Below are 20,475 nucleotides of genomic sequence, written 5' to 3' on the forward strand. Positions count from 1 at the left end.
CGGCGCCCTGAACAATACCAGAAAGCATTTTTTTTTTTCCATATATGTGTATTTGTATTTGATAATAAAGTTGGACTTTTGCAATAAAATGTTCCTTAGTTATGAACTATTTTCATTATTAACTACTAGTAACTATTTTATACGGCGCAACAAGGGTTGCTGACTAGTTAAAATGTTATATTTTGGGATTTTGGTGTCGTCGTCGTAGTTGTCGTCGTCGTTGAGTCACTCAAGGCGCCTAAGGTGATTACTATGGATTCATAGTAGCGCCAGACTCGCTCGTGGGAGGCTCCGGAGTTCTCCGAAGGAGAGGGGGCTGCGACTGTCCTGTGCTGCCAGGCCTGACGAGGTGCGACCCAAGCAAACCAAGCAGACGAAGCCTCTAAAGTCCTTAGTACATTCGGACAGGCCGGTGCATGATTTATGGAAGCCCCGTGGGCAGGTAGTACAGGTGATTGGGGTGTGGTCGCAGCGAATGGTTCGAAAGCACCACTGGCATTTGGACTGGGGGCCAGGTTTGCTCTCGAAGTCGCCCGCCCTAAGAAGAACAGAGAGAGGAGAGTAGAAGAGAGAGAAAGAGAGGGACAGATAGAAAGAGAGAAAGACAGACAGAGTAAAATGCAAAAAGGGGGAAAAGAGAGTGAGAGAGGTGGGGAGAGAGTAGGAAAGAGAGGGATAGAGAAAATGAGAGACAAGAGTGTAAAGGGGGAAGAGAGAAAAGGAGAGACAAAGAAGGAGAGAGGACCAATAAAGAAAGAGAGAGTGAGTCTGAGTGGATTGAGTTGGATTCGTTAGGCTCCCCCGGGAGAGAGCCCTTCGCAGGACACCATGGGAAGGTTCCTAGTCTTTGTCCTGCGGATTTTGGTGTTGTTTTGTAAAGCAGAAAAAGTCAAGTACCCGTATATCACCACTAGATGACATAGTCTCACAGGTCCGAGAAGGGTGTTTGGGGCAAGTCTCACGGGACCTCACGTGATTTAATGAGACTTGATCAATAAATCACTCTTAATGTCAACAAGTAAATGGTGTCGTGTGAGACCGACATTTACCATCTATTTTATATGTTTATACTGGTAACACACTTACTGTGAGGAGGATAATGTGTGAAAATATGTTTGTAAAGGTTGTTTGTGATGTCTGTAAAGTTTACAAAAAATGAAATAGTACGAGTTAGTCGTCCGTTAGCATAAGCAACAGAGTGAGGAATGCTACGTTATGCGAGACTGGGTTAAGAGTGTACTGTGATGTTAATATGTATATTTGGTTACCATATAACACAAAGTGAGTTTTTTTGGAAGGTAGAGTTATAGTGTTTTTGTTAAATGATTCTTGAAAAGTAAATTGATGGCAATGTTATTTTGTGTTTGTATGTTAAAAGGGACCTCACGTGATTTAATGAGACTTGTCCAATAAATCACTCTTAATGTCAACAAGTAAATAGTGTCGTGTGAGACAGACATTTACCATCATTTTGCAGGTAAAACAACAAGAAGAAAAAAAAAAAAAAATATATATATATATATATATATATATATATATATATAGGGCAGCACGGCGGCGCAGTGGTTAGCGTTTGTGCGGCACAGTTCATGTCATGGGAACCTGTCGTGGGTTCAAATCCAGCTCCAGACTTTCTGTGCGGAGTTTGTATGTTCTCCCCGTGCTTGCGTGGGTTTCCTCCGGGCACTCCGGTTTCCTCCCACATTCCAAAAACATGCATTTCAGGTGAATTGGCCCGTCCAAATTGTCCCTAGGTGTGAATGAGCGAATGAGTTGTCTGTCCCCGTGTGCCCTGCGATTGGCTGGCAACCAGTTCAGGGTGTCCCCTGCCCACTGCCCGAAGATGGCTGGGATGGGCTCCAGCCCCCCCCGCGACCCTAATGAGGATAAGCGGTACGGCTAATGAGATGAGATATATATATATATAAATAAAACAAATGTGTAACACTAGCTGGAGCTTGATTATCCACCTGTGTAGGATTATGAGGAAGGAACACAAGAACTTTGAGAGACTGCTTATTTGAGTCATTTAAGTCAGAGATTCTGCTCTGACAACTAAGCTGAACTTGGACCTGTTAAGACTGTGCACGGCACAACAAAAAGTTTATGTTCCATGTACTTTTTTCTGTGAAGAACCCAGGGAGGTTTATTTGGTTATTATTTATTTCATATATAGTGTTACTTATTTCCTGGCTTTGTTTTCTGTGAAGAGCCTTGAGAGGGTTATTTGGTTATTATTTATCTCATTACCGGATAATAGTGTTATTTATTTTCTGACTTTTGTTATGTGAAGAATCCAGAAAGGGTTATTTAATTGTGGCTTTCTGGAAAACAATACATTTTTACATTTAGGCACTCCTGCAATTATCACACTTTTTCTGTTACAAACTGACTCCGGCCCCTCATCAGAGAAGGGAAAAGTTATGTGGCCCTCACAGGAAAAAGTTTTGGGACTCCTGCTGTAAATACAGCAGAGGGTGTGTTAAACACCATACCAGTTACAGGTCCATGGATTGCACGAATGCCTTATTGAAAATGCAATTTCCAGACTCGAACATAAAACCGAAGCCATTGTAAATGCCGTTTTAGCGCCCGACTCAATTGAAGACGTACATGAAGCCTTCAAAAATATTCTCTACTGTGGTGTTTCTACAGACGGGAGTAACCATGCAGCAATAAAAATATTCTCTGTTATAATCCAGTACTTTGACTGGAAGAAGGATGGTGTACAAGCAAAATAAATTAGGATTAAAGACACACCAAATGAGACAGCAGAAACCATTGCGCAATATCTCATGGAACATTGGCAAAAAACAAAATGTCTGGAAAAGGTATTGCATTTACTGGTGACAATTGCAAAACAAATTTCAGAGGGATACGGCATGATGAAGGGGAAATAATGTGCTTGCATGTTTGAAGAGAATGCTGCAGAACAAGACTCAGATTGTGGTGGATTGCTCAGCACACACACTGAATAATTGTGTTCATCATGAGCCAGACACAATACCAAAATCTACCAACACTTCCCACACACACAGTGCACACTGAGAACCTAAGGAGTATTGTGACTTTGTTGACATTGAATACAGAAGGATGCTTTCCCACAACAAGACAAGGTAGCCATCATTGTTCCCAGGCACTGAGAGGATTGTACGGATGTTTCTATCTTTAAGGCATTCTTTCTGTCTGAGCAAAAGCCCCACATAGTGATCAATAAGTTGAATAAGTTGAGATCCAGTGTTCAATTTACCTCTGAAAAGTGATGGGACTTGCATGCTCAAAAATCTATGGGTCCCAACAGAGATCTATGGGTCCCAAAATTTAGTGTTATCGAAGTTGAAATTGTAAATCGGCGACAAATATATAATATAAATCTATATATTCATTGAGTTTTAATCATCACAGTTTATTGGTAATACAAATCAGTTATCACTTCAAGATTTTTCAGTTCACAACAATATTTTACATTATACAAAATAATTTTGCTGAAATAGTTATATTAATCTACACCAATCCAAATATACAACATGGATAGCCATTTTAATTGTATAACTCAGTGTTTTTCAAGCCTTTTTGGACTAAGGTACACTTTTATTTATAAAAAAGTTCTGTGGCACACCGTCCGTCGAAAATATTTGAGAATAGTTATTTCAAATATTTTACTGCACTACCTCATAAACAGATAATTACTATATAAAAAGAAGAAAATAATACTGAAAATAAAGAATCATCTGTTTTATGTTTTTATTTTTTACAGTGCAATCTTAAACCGCTTTGTTAAACAAATTAAGTTATTAAATGTACTGTGCTACCTCAAGAGCAGATAATTAGTACATAAAAAGTATATAAAAATCTACAGCCACCTGCTGATATGGATGACTATTACAGTTCCTCTTCTGAAGAGTGCAAAAATACTGAATATATTTTTGGAAAGCGGCACACTGGTATAACTGACCTATTTATCATCCACTATTCTTGTTCATCAATTAACAAAAATATGAATGTGAACAACATGTGGAAAGGCCTGTAGCCATTCTGACTTTAACTTTTTACCACAAGAATTAACCAGAATCAATCCTTCTCCATCAACTATAAACTACAATCAAAAAACAAGTAATATGGTCAGCTACTATACCATTCATCAATGATATCTTGTTGCATAAAATATCAAAACTTGAAATAACATTAGCAATGCAGAAGGCACGCACAAGCGCGCACACACACGCTTCTTTAAAATATTCGCCATCAATCAATGGTTTTCCGTCCTTTGCTATTCAGTGAGCAATTTTTTAGATAGCTTCAGTGGGTGTGTTTTTAGCAGCGACAAAGGTTTTTAGGGTCTGTGTTTCTTTGCTACCTGGACACAGCGCATTTTATTGTCTCCGCCTTGAATTCATCTGTCCACGATGGCTGGAAAGAACAAGATGTTTTCGCTCGAGAGCAGTTATGATTCGTTCATTTATCGCGTGCGTGTGTTTCGTTGCCTGGGTTAAGACACGGAGCTCTCCTTTGCGTGGCGCCGCACAAACAAGCGCTGACACACGGAGGGGCGGTAACGTAAATGATAGATGGTAAATAGTCTGTATTTATATAGCGCTTTTATAGTAAACCTTTTAACTAACACGGTGCACAACTGAAAATGTCTAAATTTCAGGTAAATGCGCTTGAAAAAAATCATTATCTGGTAATAATGACAATTTTGTGTCAAAAAAGTTGCGTCCTGGGGACGCACGTTAATTTGACACTATGCGTCCCCAGCAAAAATGATGCGTCTAAGACGCAGGGACGCGGACAAACGAGAACACTGGAGATCTACCTCTGTCGCATGCCCTCACTCATGTCTGTGCCACACCCACATTCAAGAAATTGAAAAGGAGAACAACTCCATTATGGTTAGGAAAATTCTGAACATCCACACCATTCTTCTGTAATGCAAGAGCAGCAACTTCTTGTTTCGTAAAGCTAAGGGACTACAGTAAGACCTCGGTTATCGCATTTAATGGGGACCAAAACCACCCGCGATAAGTGAAAATCCGCGAAGTAGCGGCGCACCTTCAAAAAAATATATATAAATAATATATATGTATATATATATATATATATATATATATATATATAAATATATATATATACACTATGCGTCCCCAGCAAAAATGATGCGTCTAAGACGCAGGGACGCGGACAAACGAGAACACTGTCTGTGTATATATATATATATACATATATATATATATATATATATATATAAATATATATATATTTATTTATTTATTATTATTATTTTTTAGGCCCGGTTAATGGGGAACAAAACCACCCGCAAAAAGTGAAAATCTGCGAGGTAGCGACGACCCTTCAAAAAAAAAAAAAAAACGCATAGTGTATATATATATATATATATATATATATATATATATATATATATATATATATATATATATATTTTTTTTTTTTTTTTTTTTTTTTTAGATTATTATTTTTTAGACCCGGTTAATGGGGACCAAAACCACACGCTAAAAGTGAAAATCTGCGAAGTAGCGACGCCGCTTCAAAAAAAAAAAAAAAAAAATCTCATCTCATTATCTACACCGCTTATTCTTACTAGGGTCGCGGGGGGGCTGGAGCCCATCCCAGCCATCTCCGGGCAGTGGGCAGGGGACACTGGTTGCCAGCCAATCGCAGCTGCAAATCACATTAGTTCTTCATCGACGCACGAGCCGGGTGATCCACCGCTAAGAGTCGTACAGCTGGGCGATTTTACGTCCGCCCGGGACGATTGGAGACAAATTCACGACAGGGTTTTTACCGCGTCCTCCGAACTCGCTCTGTCTGATTTTCAATCCCTATGGAGGAGGCTGAATGTAAATATATTAGTGTGATAAAGCATCTTTGAGTAAACTTCAAGTATAATATAAGTTTCCCGAGGCCGGGCTGAGTGTCCTCTTTTTTGGAAATAGAAATATGGTCACCCAACGTAATCCACATTTACTCTCCCCGGGAGCACAAGCAAAAACATGAATACATTATTTTATTATTTTTCACTGGGTATTCCCCCACTTGTAGCTCTTTAGACGATTAAGAGATGGCTGGATATAAAAAGACCAGCTAGCAATACGGGTAGTCGAACAATGGCTTTTCTAACACTGCTTGAAGATGTGGTGCACCGATTAGTTGCTGTAGTAACCGTCTTGACTTTGTTTTTGGATTAAACATCCATTTTCAAAAGTAATTTTTAATTGTTATATTTTTAAGAGTTTGCCGTTTGAACTGCTAATGCGAGTGTAATGATGCAACCCCTCCAGCAAATATCCGTCATTTATTATTTACTTTTGAACAATTTCCTGAAATTTTCAAAGTTGCCGAGGTCATTCCCATATTGAAAAGCAGAGACTAGTCCAAAATGTGTGAATGCAGATTGTCTCTGCGTCCTACAAATGGCCTCCAACCAGTCCCGGATGATGTCCAACTCTCGCGAGAACAAGCACGCAGAGAATGAACAGTAGAAAGGTGTGCATTATCTACTAGTTGCCTCTTTATTTTTATTTTGAATGGATCTCTATTAAACATAGGTGCTAGAAAAATCAGATAGCGACGCTGACTAAGCTGAGGCAGCCTTGGGTAAGTTGGTGTTAAGGTAGATAAAAAAGAGCTAAGCTATGCAAACACCTTTAGTGTTTAAAGCACATATGTCAGAGTCAAGGCCCGCGGGCCACATTAGGCCCGCGAGAGGGTTTTACCTGGCCCGCGTGACGATATCAATATATTATTAGATCCGGCCCGCAGGCCGCTGCAAGCCAGCAGCCCGCAGTACGCATGAATACTACATTTCCCACAATGCAACGGGGACGCGCCGAGCGGGAGCAAAGCGGGAGGCGGTTTGATTTATTCAGCAGTCGATCAGCAGCAGTCATTAGCATAACAGCAAAAATTAGCCCACATATACCCATCAACAATGGCTAAACGGAAGGTGGACACTGAAAACCGGGGCTTTCAAACAAGGTGGGAGTTGGAGTACATGTTCACGGAGGTAGCTGGAAAAGTATCAGTGTCAGCCTCAAACAAGTAATGTAGAGTTGTAGTAATACAGTACTGTATATAAATGTATGTAAATACAGTAATAATACAGTAATGTTTCCTGTGCAATTACACATTTGAAGTTTTTACTCCGTTCAAGTTTAAAAGTTAAATATGCACATAAAGAAGGTCTTGTTTTTTGTTGTTCCCCTCGGGAATTTTAAAGCTTTATTGTCTATGTTGACTATGTTGTTTTTGTTTGCCGACTCTGTCCTGGGAGTGTTTCTTGTTTTTCGGCTTTTCATGGAAAATAGATCTTGATGTGGACAACAGTCTTTTGATAAAATTGTCTCCTATTTAGCAGAGAAAATGACTTTTGATTGTTATTATTTGTTAATCAGTAATTCCCTTTTTTCACACTAACCCAGAGAAAGCCCAGAAAGGAAAGTCAATGTACATTTGAGCAGGACAGATGAGGTCCAGTGTGTTGATTGCTATTGGTTTTAAGTAACAAGATATTTTTGCACTTTATTTTATTGTATTTCGAGGCAATATTTCTTTTTAATTATTTCAGATTATTGAATGATAGAAAATGGTTATGAGTTGTTGTTATGAGATATGTTATGAGTTTTTTATATAAAGGACATTTGTATTTTGTGCCTGCTGAAATTAAAAATGACTGACAGAGTCATAAGAAAATATTGCTTTATTTATACAATCATATTGTAATATATTTGTTGTGTTTTCAGTAGGTTAAATCTTGGTTTCAGTAAAGATTGGACAGTCCGGCCCTCGGCTTGTAGCCAAATGTTTTATTTGGCCCTCCGTCCATTTGACTTTGACACCCCTGGTTTAAAGTGACTCCACAAGATGGCGCATTCCCTAAACAAGGGGTCTCTAAAGTGGTGCCTGCGGACACCAGGGTGTTGCGTAAGGCCAGCTGGGTTGCCGATGGACCTGTTCTGGAAGTAGATCACAAGTGCTGTGTCATCGTGATTATCAGGTAATTTTTTTGTGTGTGCTTTTAGTATTTGACTCTTCTTTCATTAATCAACTACAGTATAACGAACCTGGTAATAACAATAATAACACGATAAGTTGTTGACGAATCTAAGCTTGAAAATGGTTGACGCCTGCCCTAAACGTTTGCGGTTAGCATGTTTAGCAGTCCTTTCCAAACTCCATGTTTATAAAATGTTGGAAAATTGTTAGTATTCTCTCATAAGAAAACATTTCATAAAATATACTGACGTAATCCTGCAAAAAGAAAAAAGGAAACTTCGGTGAGCTGTTCTGTGAACCGGAAGTTGTTTGCCTAAAGCTCTGCCCACCCTTTGTTTTCTCTGTCACTCCCAGGTTTACGACGTAGCGTTGCGCTCAAACCATTAGTAAAATCTACATATAATTCTTTAAGAGAGTTTATGGTGAGCTTTAAAGATGGCTAAAATGTGTGACAGATGGAAAGAAAATTTCAAACAGGAGCTTCCAGAAGTGCAAGGAGAGAACGAGCGCGAAAATCTAAGGATAAATAAAGCTAGCATTAGCAAGCATCTACAAGTTGCGCTGAAGAGAGCAGGTTGGCCACCTTAATTTCTATAACACTTTATTTTCGACTCCCACAGTCTATACAGGATATGTTTTGTTATTTTCCTATTTAATGATCTTGATGGGGCTGCTAGGAGGTGGAGTCCATTTGTTTGTCGTGGAGAGCTAATCAAATATACGCTCAAGTGGACATAATACAAGTCTATTATTCACAAGACGAGTGTTTTAGCCAACATTTTAATTCATTTACTCCTTCGTCTACTTTTTTTGCTCTGTTGTGCCAAAGAAAAGCATCATCATAAAATGCTCCGAAACTTATAAAGTTTTGCCATCTGATTTTGACCCCCGTCATTTCTGTAAGAGGCCGAGACAGACGCTATTGTGCATAAGCGACACGCAGAGATTATTATAATGCATAGATTTAAGATTTTCTCTGTTGTCATTAACACAAAATGCCAATGTCTTTGTAATCCGATATACTGTGTTAATTAAATAAATCTAAAACGGGACACAATCAAATAAAATATTCATATAAAAAAATAAAAGCCCATGTACATGTATTCTTTGTTGTATATGTACATCAAGTACAGAAGCCCAAAGGTCCCATAAATCAGATATAAAGGCATATTAAATTAATTAAAACTGCCTTAAATGTAAATGGTCTGCATTGTTATAGCGCTTTTCAAGTCACTGAAGACCTCCCAAAGCGCTTTACAATGTGCTTTACTTACCCATTCAGACACACTCACACACCGATAGCAGCGTCAGCCATGCAAGGACACTACCTGCTCATCGGGGGCACTAGGGATTCAGTGTCTTGCCCAAGGACACTTCAACACATCACATAGAATAGCATAGAATAGCTGGCAATCGAACCTGGGACCTCTTCATCTCAAGACGAGCGCTTTACATCCTGAGATCCTGCGCCCACTACAAAACAGACATACAATAAATGGCAAACTATTTTAATTAAAATTGTACCTCAGTTGATATTTAGATAATTGCAATAGTTCTATTTTTTAACAAAGTACTATTTATTACAAACTGTGCTTTTCCCGAATACTCTTTTGCCAATTTCTGTTTAACCGAAGCCTGTTTTGACAAATGCCAATTTGACAAATTACATTTAGCCCAATTGCTCTTTGCTAAACGTCTCTTGCTGTCAATCAAACCCCGAGTGGCGTGGCTAACGATGCGATTTGCTGATTCCCAGAAACGGAACCAGCAATATCGAACTTTCATCTCTGCCACCAATTTTTTTTTTCTTTTTTTTGCATTGTCATGGCTCTTTTGATTTTTCTTTTAAATATGAATGTGAAGTCAAGTCATTTTTATTTGTATAGCCCTTTGTGTCGCATATTGTTTTTAAAAATGAGCCCTTTATAATGTAAAATGTGATTTATCTAAGCATTACAGAGAACCCTCGGTGTTTGTGATTATTGGGAACTCAAACCACTCGCTAAAAGTGAAAATCCGCGAAATGGCGTCACCCCTTCATAAAAGCCCACAAGGGCCAGACTTATTTCGGCTTCCGTGACTGAATGATGGTCAAGCTTTATAATTGATGCTTCTCAGTGTTTTATTTAAATACAGTTTTTATCAATTGTACTGTGTAGCAACGTAAAACCTGTTAAAAAGAAAATTAAAATACATAGTTCTTCTCATTTGATATGTTACAAGCTCGATGACAAACAGTAATTCCTTGTGGCATTGTCAACCAGGTTCTCATCACATGACACTCTTCATGACACTTCTCCTTTTTATTAACAGACTCACTTTTTCCTTCATGAAGTATGCTAAACCTAAGTTTGTTTGGATCTTGGTCTTTTTCCAAATGCCCATATAGACCTGGACACCTTCAAAATAAAAGCATAGCCTTCAATAGAAAAGTTTATTTTATGTCCGCTCTAAATAAAGTAAATAACCTTGCTTTAAGGAATACAACAAAATTAACATACAAACACGTTTGTAATAAAGAATACTGTTAAGATCCCTTACACCTCGAGATTAAGTAATTACCAACGAAGTATACGAGCGTAGCAAAATAACAATGATAGGTAAACAAATAAAAACATAAAACACATACTTGTAGTTGATTATTGTCATTATTATTGTCATTATACAAAAAATAAAAGGAAATTTGAGGACATTTATCAAAAACACGTGCAGGTTCAGGTATGAGGGAAGAACACCCACTAACGAACATGCATTCTCTTCCACCCCTGTATGGCCCTTGCTTCATCACTCTCTTTATCGCTAATGCAGAAATCCAATGAATAAATAAAAACTTTATTTCGAATATTAAAATAAAAACGGGACAAAAACAACGAGTCAACAACAAAATAATGTTACATAACATGTTCGAAAAGGGGTAGTCAGAAGCAGATGTTTATTTTCCCTACCCCTTTATCTTCTCTATTAAATACATTTTACAAATCATAGCCTTGGGGGTATGGCGCACGCCTCGAGACTGGGAGGTTGTGGTTCAAGCCTCGGCCAAGTCATACCTAAGACTTAAACATTGGTACCTGCTTGGTGTTCAGCATTAGGGGTTGGAATTTGGTCACCTAATGACTCCCAACGCCTCAGTTGGGTTGAGCGAAGGGGCTGGGCATCCCCTCCTCTGAATCAATCTCCCAAAAAGAGTCAGAAACAAGTCTAGCCACCTCCCAATAGGGGGATATGGCTGTGGTGTATATATATATATATATATATATATATATACAAACAATAATAACATTTTTCTTAACTAATTTTCGTAATACCCATCCCTCAACGTCTTAATGCCACTAGTTGCCAAACATCACTGCGGCACCAATGATAATAACAATAAAAACGATATTTATAATAAAAGTTATGATATGATAATAGCAACATTAATAACAAAGTTAACCATAGTTTTAAATGCAGTATTTCCGATCTCACTCATATCCCATTTTCTCCATCCCTGTATTTCGCCAGTAATGTTTTTTTGTATTTAAATTTGGACACATGAATAGTTGGACATTGTTTGATCTAATCTTGTAAATTATTCCCAAGTTTGACTCCACACACAGACACACACATACTTTTCCTGGTTGTTCTCACCTTTGGGATTTTGAATTTACTACAGCCCCTCAAGTTATAATTTCCCTCTTTCCGAATGAATAATTGTTGGATGTTTTCTGGCACCATGTTTTTGTTGACCTTAAATAACAGTTGCGAAGTGAAAAATGTTATTAAATCATCCAATTTTTTTAATTTGGACTGCATGAATAAAATATTAATATGATCCTGATATCCTACCCTGTGTTCTTATTGCACATTTTTGAAGGATAAAAGGGCTGTAGTGAACTTTTGTAATTATTGCCCCAGAGTTCTGTATTACCAGCTCAGTAGCCTAGATGGTAGTGTGCCCACTTTGAGACTGGGAGGTCGCTGGTTCGCGCCTCGGCCGAGACATACCTAATTGGTATAATGGCGGCGCCCTCTGTTGGCTGCGGCTGCATCGACTCGCTACAACGGGTCAGGTGTATCGACATTTCGTTCTGTGTACATTGTTACAAAGAATGACAATACAAAGGAAATTATTATTATTATTATTAATATGTTAAGTATGGCAGAACTAGAGAACAATATAATAAATACAATGCATTATAGTTTAAAATGAATTTGGCTTTATTAATATTTGGAATGCTTTTAAATACCTTAGTTTTTATGTGTCTGGTGTGTGTTTTCAAGCTTAATTTATTGTCTATTATGGCCCCTAAAAACGTAATTTCTGATACAATGTCTATTGCAGCACCATCGATTTTTACTTCTAAATCTTGATATGCTTTGCGATTACCAAAGAATATTACTTTGGTTTTATTTAAATTTAAAGATAATTTATTTATATCCATCCAAATACTTTTAGGTTAATGAATTCACGATTAATGCAGGTTACCAAATCAATATAGTTATCATTTGGATAGAAAATGTTAGTGTCGTCCGCAAATATTAATAATTTTAATAGTTTTGAACATTAAAAATATAATTAATATATAAATTAAATAACTGGACCCAGGATAGAACCCTGTGGTACTCCACAACAGATGTCCAAGTATTCAGATGACAACTCTCCCATTTTCACATATTGCTTCCTTCCCGTCAAATAACTTTGAATGCATTGCAAAGCCAAGCCCCTGATACCATATCTTTCCAGCTTTTTTAATAGTATATTATGATAAATGGTATCAAATCCTTTTTTTAAGTCAATAAATACCTCAACTGTGTATCTCTTTTCTTTTTTATGCTATGGGGGGTTTCTTCTACTGCATCAATAGCTATTGTTGCTGATCTGTTAGCTCTAAAACCATATTGACTTTCATTAATCTATTTATGTTTATCTACAAATTGTTCTAGTCTATTATTGTAAAGTTTCTCTAATATTTTAGAGAACTGAGGAAGCAGAAATACCAGTCTATAGTTTGGAAAAATGTGTTTGTTTCCATTTTTGTAAATTGGTATAACTTTTGCTATTTTCATTTGATTTGGAAATTTGCCTGTTAGAAATGATAAATTACATATGTAGGTCAATGGTTTCACAATGCTATTTATAATTTGCTTAACTAGTACCATATCGATGTCAAAACAATCCATAGACGTTTTGTTTTAACAGTTGTTAACCACGTCTAAGATCTCTGATTCCATAACCCCAGATAAAAACATGGTCTTGGAGTTCATTTTTATCAGTGACTCAAATTGCTTACTACGGCACTTTGGGATATTTGCAGCTAGCTCTGGTCCAACATTTACAAAAATAACTATTGAAATTCTCCACAACTTGATTTAAATTATAATTTTCACGGTTCTTTTTAATAAAATAGTTTGGATATGTATTACTTACATTCTTTCCTTTTATTATACTATTTAATATATCCCAATTACTTTTAATATTACTTTTTATTATGTAATAAATTGGTATGGTATAATTTCTTACTCGCTCTAATTATTCCTGTCAATTTATTTTTATACGTTTTATATCGGCATTCGGCTTCCTCAGTTCTTAGTTTAATAAATTTTCTATATAAGGTGTTTTTTTTTTCTTTCAAGCATGTTTATTTGGATTCATTATCTATGTTGAAATCTCCACAGATGAATAGTGTTTTGTTGCTGATTTTTGAATATGTTTTTTCAGCACAGTCTGTAAAGGTTTCAAGATTTGATCTATACACAACTGCCTATAATATTTATCCGCTTTTTTATATATAATTTCTCCTGTAAGACATTCAAGTAAATCATCGATGACAATTGACATGTTTTGAATTATCTTGGATTTAAATCTTTTGTGGACATATATAGCTACTCCTCCTATTTTTTTGTTCTATTTACATAGTTCAAATTATAGTAATTTAATTCAAAATCAACTCCCTTTTATATCATTGAACCACTTTTCTGAAACTGCAATCACACTAAACGGGTTCTCAAAGTGGTGCAAGCATTCTGTAATGTCTTCAAAATTTGTGTACATGCGTCTACTGTTGAATTGAATTATTGAAAATTATTCAAAATTTCCCTTCAGATTTAACAAAAGTATTATATTCATTTCCAGTATAATATTTGCAATTGTCCAAACTAGTTGATAGCAATTTGTGGTCAGGATCGATTTCATCTAATTTTGAATTATTGTAGTCAGTGTGATCAATAATGCCTAACAATATATTATGATAGATTTTTTTCATTGTGATCTGTAATAAAAGTGTCCATGTTGTCAGTCCAGAATATCATTGCATTTTTCAATCCATCATTGTCCGAGATTGTCCATTGTCGTATGTATTTACCACTCTATCCAGGCCTTCAGGTAAATCTATCCAGCTACTGAATTTCTCGAATCCAAATTATTTTTGCTTTCTAGAGTGCCGTTTAACTTTATGTATACTTTGAAGTTTGAAGTCCAAGTTCCTTGTATCTTTTTGTTTTCCTCAAAAATCGAGCTTGTCTTGCAATGTCAGAGTTTTTTAGGTTTAAGTGTTCATTTAAATAAACATTTGTCCCTTTTTTTCCCCTTGCTTAAGAATTTCATGTTTTCGTTTCCTGTTAAAAAACCTCAGTATGGTAGCTTTAGGAGCTACCACGAAGCACCTGCTGGTGACCAGCATTTCTTCGCGTTATTGATTTCCTCAGAGTCTGATTCAATTGACGTATCTATTTTTAATGTAACGAGCCGCTAAAAGAAAAGTGCCGCTATCCTTCCTACTTTGTTTTGATTTGGAGACTTTGACTGCGCATGCCAAAACCGGCTGGTGTATTCTGTCAGTCAATCACAGTTGCGCACACAGTCACACCAGCCTATAACATTCGTCTACACAAACAGCCACACTCACCCAACACAGCACCCTCTCTAATCTCTACCCTGCTGTCTTAATAACAATGCACAATGCATTCATTTTTGTTTATGTTCTATTAAATGTTCTATTAAAAACCCATGAAAAAGTGAATCAGTGATACCTGAAACGCTGAGTAGTCAGGGGTCTCTGTATATATATTTTTGAGGTAATGTCACAGATCAATGTACCCTCAATCCTTCACGGACCGAGCTTTCACACAAAGTCTGTTGAGCATAGCTTGGAACAACGGTGGGCAACACCAATCCCAAGTGTGGCAACCAAATCATTATCAAACATGTCCAAAACTTGTAATCAAATCAAGTTACATTTTGCTGAGTTTACGGCAATAGTCGATTATTTTTCACATATTAATGAATTGGCTAATGTACTATTAGAGAGGTTGCACGGCCTACAAACATCAGTTGTTTTAATAATAGTCTGTAGTTTGCAATAATCTGTGGTCTGTGCAGCCCTTTGAGACTCCTTGTAATTAAGGGCTATACAAAAACATGACTTGTTTTTAAAACACTTTTACATTAAAAAAGTATCTTATAATTTTGTGGATTCATTTAGTTAGTTGCAGAATACAGGACTATTTAATCACACTTTGGGTAGAAGTAGTGTTTGCAAAAGGATTACCATAATTATTTGCAGATTATGTGAATGTAACACCAACATTTTTCAGCTACCTAAGAAAATATTTTTCATATAAATGATCAGTCAGACTCCTGTGATGTTTTGCAACACAATAGAAGCAAACAATGTCACTTTGTTTCATAACTATAGTCAAGCAGAGATATGTTTAACACACTGTGCAAAGGCAGAATTTTATTGAAAGTTAGTGCACCCACCAATCATCTCTATTTCCCCTGCTTCCACCCCCACCCTCGTTCTTCCAGCTCCAGTATACATTCGTGCTTATTTTAGTTTTTGTTTACTCAATCTACACAGAGGGAACCGGTGTTGTCTGTACCCACATGCATTGTAATTCTGGACAAATATGCTAGGGAATTAATTTTGAAATTTCAAGCCCTGATTTTTATGCACTAGATAGATTTTCTTGTGCACACTCGCACCTTAGAGGAAACATTGGTGATGATGTTTGTCACATAACAAGCGTATTTGTCATTTGTCTTTATTGTTTTTTATGACAATACACATAGAATAAAGAGTTTAGGTTAACAAGGACCATATTCTTGTAAAACATGTTTTTTTTCGTCAATATTTGTTTTAATTTTTTGCAGATATGCTCAAATGTTTTTTTTTTTTTGTTTTGTGTGTGTACATATTTTCTCAAACCATGTGTGTCTTGTGTCCTGCAGACATCAGTCAAGAAAATCGTCTTCCTTGGCAACAGGAGACAAAGTTGCCTGCCATTAAAAAAGAGGAGGAGGAGTTTTTAGAGACAGTTGAACTTAAAAAGGAAGAGGAAGTTTTGGAGCCTGATCCCATAAAAAAGGAGGAAAAGTTTGAGTCTGGTGACGTCAAAAAGGAAGAATGTTTTGGAGAGTTTTGCGTGACTGGGGTCTGTTTACCCTCCAAAAGTCAACATGGAGAAAACAAGGAGAGGGTGTCTCCAAGCACTAGCTCCTGCCAACACAGTGCAACAGATGATGACGAAACGTCCAAATCTGCTCACAATTTTGGTGACAAACAGTCAAAATGTGATAAAATATATCACAAATGTTCGCAGTGTGGCAAAGCGTTTAAGCGCAAGGATCATCTGAAATCCCATATAATTGTCCATACTCGTGACAAACCATTTTCCTGCTCAGTTTGTGGTCAAAAGTTTGGTCGGAAAGGGAACTTAAACAGCCACACAAATATCCACACTGGTGAAAAACCCTTTCCTTGTTCGGTTTGTGGTCTAAAATTCACCCATAAATCCCACTTAAAACGACATGTTAAAACCCACACAGGTGAAAAACCTTTTGACTGCTCAGTTTGTGGTCTAAAATTCACCCAGAAATCACACTTAAAAACACATGCAAGAAGCCACAGTGGCGAAAAACCTTTTGCTTGCTCAGTTTGTGATCAAAAATTTACCCATGAATCACACTTAAAAATCCACACAAGAACCCACACAGGAGAAAAACCTTTCCTTTGCTCAGTTTGCGGTCAAAGATTTAACTGGAAAGAAAGCTTAAAAGTACACACAAGAATCCACACTGGTGAAAAACCTTTTGCTTGTTCAGTTTGCGATCAAAGATTCAGCTGGAAAGAAAGCTTAAAAGTACACACGGGAACCCACACTGGTGAAAAACCTTTTGCTTGCTCAGTTTGCGGTCAAAGATTCAACTGGAAAGAAAGCTTAAAAGTACACACAAGAAGCCACACTGATGAAAAACCTTTCGCTTGCTCAGTGTGTGGTCAAAGATTCAACTGGAAAGAAAACTTAAAAGTACACACAAGAATCCACACTGGTGAAAAACCTTTTCTCTGCTCAGTTTGTGGTCAAAAATTCAGCCGCAAAGCACATTTAAAAAGACACTTAACAATTCACACTGGTGAAAAACATTTTATCTGCTCAGTTTGCGGTCAAAAATTCAGCCATATAGAAAGCTTAAAAAGACACACAAGAACCCACACTGATGAAAAACCTTTTTCTTGCTCAGTTTGCGGTCAAAAATTCAGCCGTAAAGCACATTTAAAAAGACACACAACAATCCACGCTGATGAGAGACATGTTTCCTGTTCAATTTGTGGTCAAAGATTCTCTAGTCAAGTCAAAGTCCACGATCACAAGTGTGCTGGTGAGAATAGCAGCTATCACTCTGCTTGATAAAAGCTCACAGCTTGCTTTTACATTAAAGAAAAATAACAGCTACCACTGAACTCATTTGTGTAAAAATGACGTCAATAAAGTCTAAACTTAGCCAGTTTTTTATTGTTGTTTTGTAAAATGTTTTATTTTCAAATGTGTTGCAGCCTCAATTGTCTTTTTGATTTAATATATGAAATTAAATGATCAATAACAGTAATAACTATGATGTCTCTTCAGAATGTTCAATTTTCCACTTTTCTGGAGTAATTTTGAACGTCATTTGTACACACATGTTAAAATGTTATACTTTTTAAGTGTACTTAATCAAGATGGCCTAACTGAATAAGCCCAGCTTATTCTAGTTTGGCTTAGTGGGCAACATGTTTGCAGAGTCTCGATAAAATGAAATGAAATAATCTGCATTTAAGCTTCACATTTCCCAATAGCGGCCGTGCAGCCATGTAGAATAGAATAGAATAGAATATGCCTTTATTGTCATTGTTACAACATTGGATATGCTGTGACAACGAAATTGGACGACTCCAGGTCCACATTTACAGTGAGGATAAGGAAACAAAGAGATAAAGGAACAAAGAACTAACTGTCTTTGTTGTAAGTAGGCTTTGTTTTCCTCCGGGGGGGATGATGATGAACCGGAATGTTTGATGTTTGATCTTACATTACACATAGTCCAGAATTGTAAGGCGTTAACCTGCTTATTCGGGGCATTTGGGGTTCAGTGTCTTACCCAAGGACACTTCGACATGTAACACGGACTGCGAACTCTTGATCTCAAGACGAGCGCGCTACCTTCTGAGCCACTGCCGCCCCAAAAAGGCGCGGCTATGCCAAGCCAGCTGTAGATAGTTAGAATAAATGTGTGTTCATGGAATCCTAAAATAGACTCCATCTCAGAATCAACGATGGAAAAGTTCCCCAAGATCTTTTATGGATACTGAACATCAGCTTTTGATCAAGTTTTATGAACTTTTGAAAGTAGAAGAAAAAAAGGTTACACGATCACTATTAATAAGGAAAGGACAACACCTGGTATCTATGCGCACCTGTTCATTGAAACAGCATTCTGTTTAAGGAATATCATGTTGGAAACACCTGCTGTTGAAAAGAAATCATCATAATACAGAGCCGGTTAACTTTAACTTGCTTTAATGCAACCCATTTGATGCTTTCTTCAACCAAGATAATATTTATATCCCGGGTTAAATCCTTAACTTGGTTTGGTGCAACACCCCATGCTCCTTTTAAATGTGATTGTGATTGTATGAATGTACAATATATACTTTTTTAGTACCTGAAATCAAAGCATGCCTTTAATGTGGATTTCATTAGCTTGTATCTCATGTACGCATATTTGAATTGTGAATTAAAGTCATAAGTTCATTTGTTTGTTTGAGTGATATTCTTTAGTTTTTAAAATTGACCATTTTTGTAAGGTCTCCTAGTTGTTAAGTTGACACAGGATAAACTTGAATTGTGACCATCAGCCCTTGTTTTGATGTTTTGGGTTTCAGTGATCTTCATCCTTTTGTGTCTCGATTTGACTGTAACCTTATTCCTGAAATGAAATGATCTGCATTTAAATAGCGCTTTTCAAGTCGATGAAGACTTCCCAAAGCGATGAAGACTTCCCAAAGCGATGAAGACTTCCCAAAGCGCTTTACAATGTGCTAAATACCCATTCACACACACCAATAGCGGCCGTGCAGCCATGCAAGGCGCCAACCTGCTTATTAGGGGCATTTAGGGGTTCAGTGTCTTACCCAAGTACACTTCGACATGTAACACGGAGGAGCCGGGATTTGAACCTGCGATCTCTTGATCCCAAGACGAGCGCTCTACCTCCTGAACTAATGAAACATTTTTGTTCTTATATTAAACTGTGATTACGCCATTAAATGTGAATATTTTCTTTTGTATTTCTCTAAAATGTGTAAATAACTTGCATCAGCTTAGCTGTGTGATTGTCATGGAAGTACTCAGACTAGTGTCATTGTATCGCCGTCTCATTAGCAAATCAGAACTGTTTCTTTACTTCTTTTACCAATAAATAGTTGCTTTTAAGACCGTCTTTTCTTTGTTCTGATTTTACATTGTGATTTAATTTTGAATTATCTTATTTTCAAGTGTTTAAAGTTTGAACAGCTGGTTTGAGTTGAATAATTTGCAACCCCTCTAGCATTTATCCGTGACTTTCATCAGAGTTGCCAAGATCATTCCTATATTTATGAGCGGAGACCAGTCTAAATCAATGTTCCCTCTAAGCTGCGCGCGTGCACAATCGCGCACTGCCTGCACATTCTCAGCGCACAAGAAAATCTACCCAGCGCAATGTTCCCTCTAAGCTGCTTGTGTGCGCAATTGTGCACTACCCAGAGCTTTTCCGCGCACAAGAAAATCTAGCCAGCTCACAAAAATCAGGGCTCGAAATTGCTAATTAAGAAGCGAATTAAGTCAAAGTTACAGTGCATGAAGGTAAAGATACAAGGGTTCCCCTGACGTTGTGTTCTAAATGCGGTATTTTGAAGTCAAGGTCGAAGTAGAACGAAGTTGAGTAAAGTCAGGAGAGTTTTTCGAGAACCGGCTTCTTCGGCTTGGCTCACTAAAAGGAACCGTCTCTTTCGGGTCCTAAACGGCTCTTCAGGTTGTTTTTGCTTCGTTCATCCCTATATGACCAAGTATTATGTAAAACTATGCACAAAGTGACTTAAAGGAAAGGAATAGAACAAAAAAGAAAAAATACCAAAATGAAAAGTAGTGAAAAGCTGAGAAAAAAAAGAAAGACAAAAA

At 37.2% G+C, this 20,475-nt stretch overlaps 1 protein-coding gene across 1 annotated transcript; it reads left to right on the forward strand.

Moving 5' to 3' along the window:
* The first annotated feature begins 8,355 nt into the window (after positions 1–8,355).
* On the forward strand, positions 8,356–19,749 carry LOC148362000 (uncharacterized). Its single transcript, XM_088342879.1, has 2 exons — positions 8,356–8,587; positions 16,226–19,749. Exons 1-2 carry the CDS (start codon positions 8,449–8,451, stop codon positions 17,683–17,685), a joined length of 1,599 nt encoding a protein of 532 aa, XP_088199005.1. The 5' UTR covers positions 8,356–8,448; the 3' UTR covers positions 17,686–19,749.
* The last annotated feature ends 726 nt before the right edge of the window (positions 19,750–20,475 follow it).

This window comes from Urocampus carinirostris, chromosome 8 (assembly GCF_059441175.1).
Source record: "Urocampus carinirostris isolate Australia breed hairy pipefish chromosome 8, RoL_Ucar_1.0, whole genome shotgun sequence".
NCBI lineage: Eukaryota > Metazoa > Chordata > Actinopteri > Syngnathiformes > Syngnathidae > Urocampus > Urocampus carinirostris.